Source organism: Cyprinodon variegatus, unplaced genomic scaffold (assembly GCF_000732505.1).
Source record: "Cyprinodon variegatus isolate N-32 unplaced genomic scaffold, C_variegatus-1.0 Scaffold584, whole genome shotgun sequence".
In the NCBI taxonomy this organism is placed as follows: Eukaryota; Metazoa; Chordata; class Actinopteri; order Cyprinodontiformes; family Cyprinodontidae; genus Cyprinodon; species Cyprinodon variegatus.
The window spans coordinates 245403-247397 of record NW_015151037.1 but is presented as its reverse complement, the minus strand read 5'-3'; the positions used below and the strand labels follow the sequence as shown (position 1 = coordinate 247397).

Genomic DNA, 1995 nt, shown 5'->3' with positions numbered 1-1995 from the left:
CACCACTCTGCTCATTTTAGGTCTGGGGGTTTGGTCTTTAGGATGCAATAGTCTCTGTTTAAAGGTCTGTCTGGTTTAAAATGTTCTGAGATTTTGTTTGGAGAAACTCCTGGAGTTTTTCAGAGCCCCCAGCAACATATGGGATGGAGATGTTTTTGCATTTAAACTTCTGTTATGTTCTGCTGCTTGTCTTTTGGATTTCCTTCCTGAGTTGACAAATGGCCAGTTTGGGTGTCCTGTGGATACCCAACTGTTTCCCTTCTGTTTTAGTAGGGACATGCTCAGCCTGCTGTTTCTGACATTTTGAATGGAAAGCTTCCTGGATGGGAAGCAAAACATCTTCAAACTTGTAACCAGACTGTATATTTAATGTTTGTCCTTCAGGACAAGAAGGCCATGTTGTCCTTCACCACTGGGTCTTTGGAGTCCATGTTCAGCCCAACTGGAATTAATGGAGACATGAATGTTACACTGTGGCCGCTGCAGGTATTATTCCTCACATTAACTCAACAGATCCCAGGAATTGAGGGGAAAACTCTTAACTCTGCGGTTCTCTGCAGAATGGCATCCTGCACTACTGTGGCTTCCAGGTTCTGGCTCCTCAGATCTTCTGGGCTCCCTCCTCTAGTGAAGTTGAAGCACGTAAAGCCATGCTGGAGGGCTGGCGCACTCGACTGCAGGGCCTGCTAGAGGAAAAGCCTCTGTCCGTCATCCCATTGGACTGCTTTGAGGAGACTGGTTTCCAGTTGAAGCCTGCCATCCACAAGGAACATGCCAGCAAAGAGTTTGGGTTGACGGTTGGGATCCATCTAAACAAGCCACTGCCCCCTCATAGCCAGATGAAGGCTGGCTGCTGAAATGTCTCTTATGATCAATAAAGTTGGTTGTTCTAAAGTTATAAGCCTTTTTCATGGTTTTTGATTCTACATTCCCTGTGAGACAAACGCCATCTAAGTGGGAGTTCAACTTTTAGTTGAATCTTTATGGTTCAGTGACTGACTTTGCAAATGTTGTGACTGAGGGTCATTTGACTTGGCTGACATTCTTTAAAACCAGGGTCTCCAACCATGGGCCTCAAAATCTACTCTAGTTCAGCTGAACTGGATTCCCTGCCATCAGACTTTATAATGAACCATTCAGTTGATCCAGCTTTGGAGCGGGGATGAGGATCCTGCTTTAATGATCCAACCTTAGACGATGTGTAAAATGTCTGATTTGAACTGTTCATCTAGACCAGAGATACTCAATTCCAGTCCTCAAGCTACCATCTTGTAGCTTTTGGCTGCATCTCTTAAACACAATTTGAAAGGCTCCATCCCCTCATTTAGGCCAGCAGAGGTGTGGAAACAAGCCACTTGTTTTCGGCTGTTAAAAATGGGGTGCATCAAAGTTGCAGGATAGTAGCTCTTGATCTAGAAGGTAAAGCTTCTGATCCAACTAAGTTTGCAACTGGATGGATTCAATTTCCTTCATTTCAGCACTAAACGGTTTCTCCCTTTCAGCAATAAGGAGGTCGTCATGGTACAAGGCATCCGCATCACGTGCCTTGGCTAGCGATGAAGTTAACATAGTTGTCGGATATAGATATAAAATGGGTAGAACATGCAGTCACACCGAATGCGCTTGCATGCAAAAGTCTATGGTTAACGTCCCTTAGATGGTCCTGCAGTGCAGCAAGCACAACGCAGCTACATCTGAGCCGTGTGAGCTTCTCAAGCGGCAGATGCTGGAGATGGAAAATTTTTTACTTTAGCTGCTCAACGTGCCACATCAACTGGATCAGCTGATCTCAGAGCTGGCAGGGAAATGGGCAGAGCGCTATGATCGCTCCTCTGAAACAGTTTAATGCCTAAATTAACTGAAAATGTAGAAAACTGCCCGCAGAATATGTTCGCTTTTGTGCTGGTGGTGCAATTTGTACCACATACCTGGAAAAACGCTAACATCTACTTCCAGCCGCCACCAACAGGAGGGGAAAACCCTGGAGAGGCTCCC

At 45.5% G+C, this 1995-nt stretch overlaps 1 protein-coding gene across 1 annotated transcript; it reads left to right on the top strand.

Moving 5' to 3' along the window:
- Positions 1-369: 369 nt before the first annotated feature.
- LOC107095918 (NAD(P)H dehydrogenase [quinone] 1-like) lies at positions 370-857 on the top strand. Its single transcript, XM_015392289.1, has 2 exons — positions 370-486; positions 561-857. Exons 1-2 carry the CDS (start codon positions 370-372, stop codon positions 855-857), a joined length of 414 nt encoding a protein of 137 aa, XP_015247775.1.
- Positions 858-1995: the final 1138 nt, after the last annotated feature.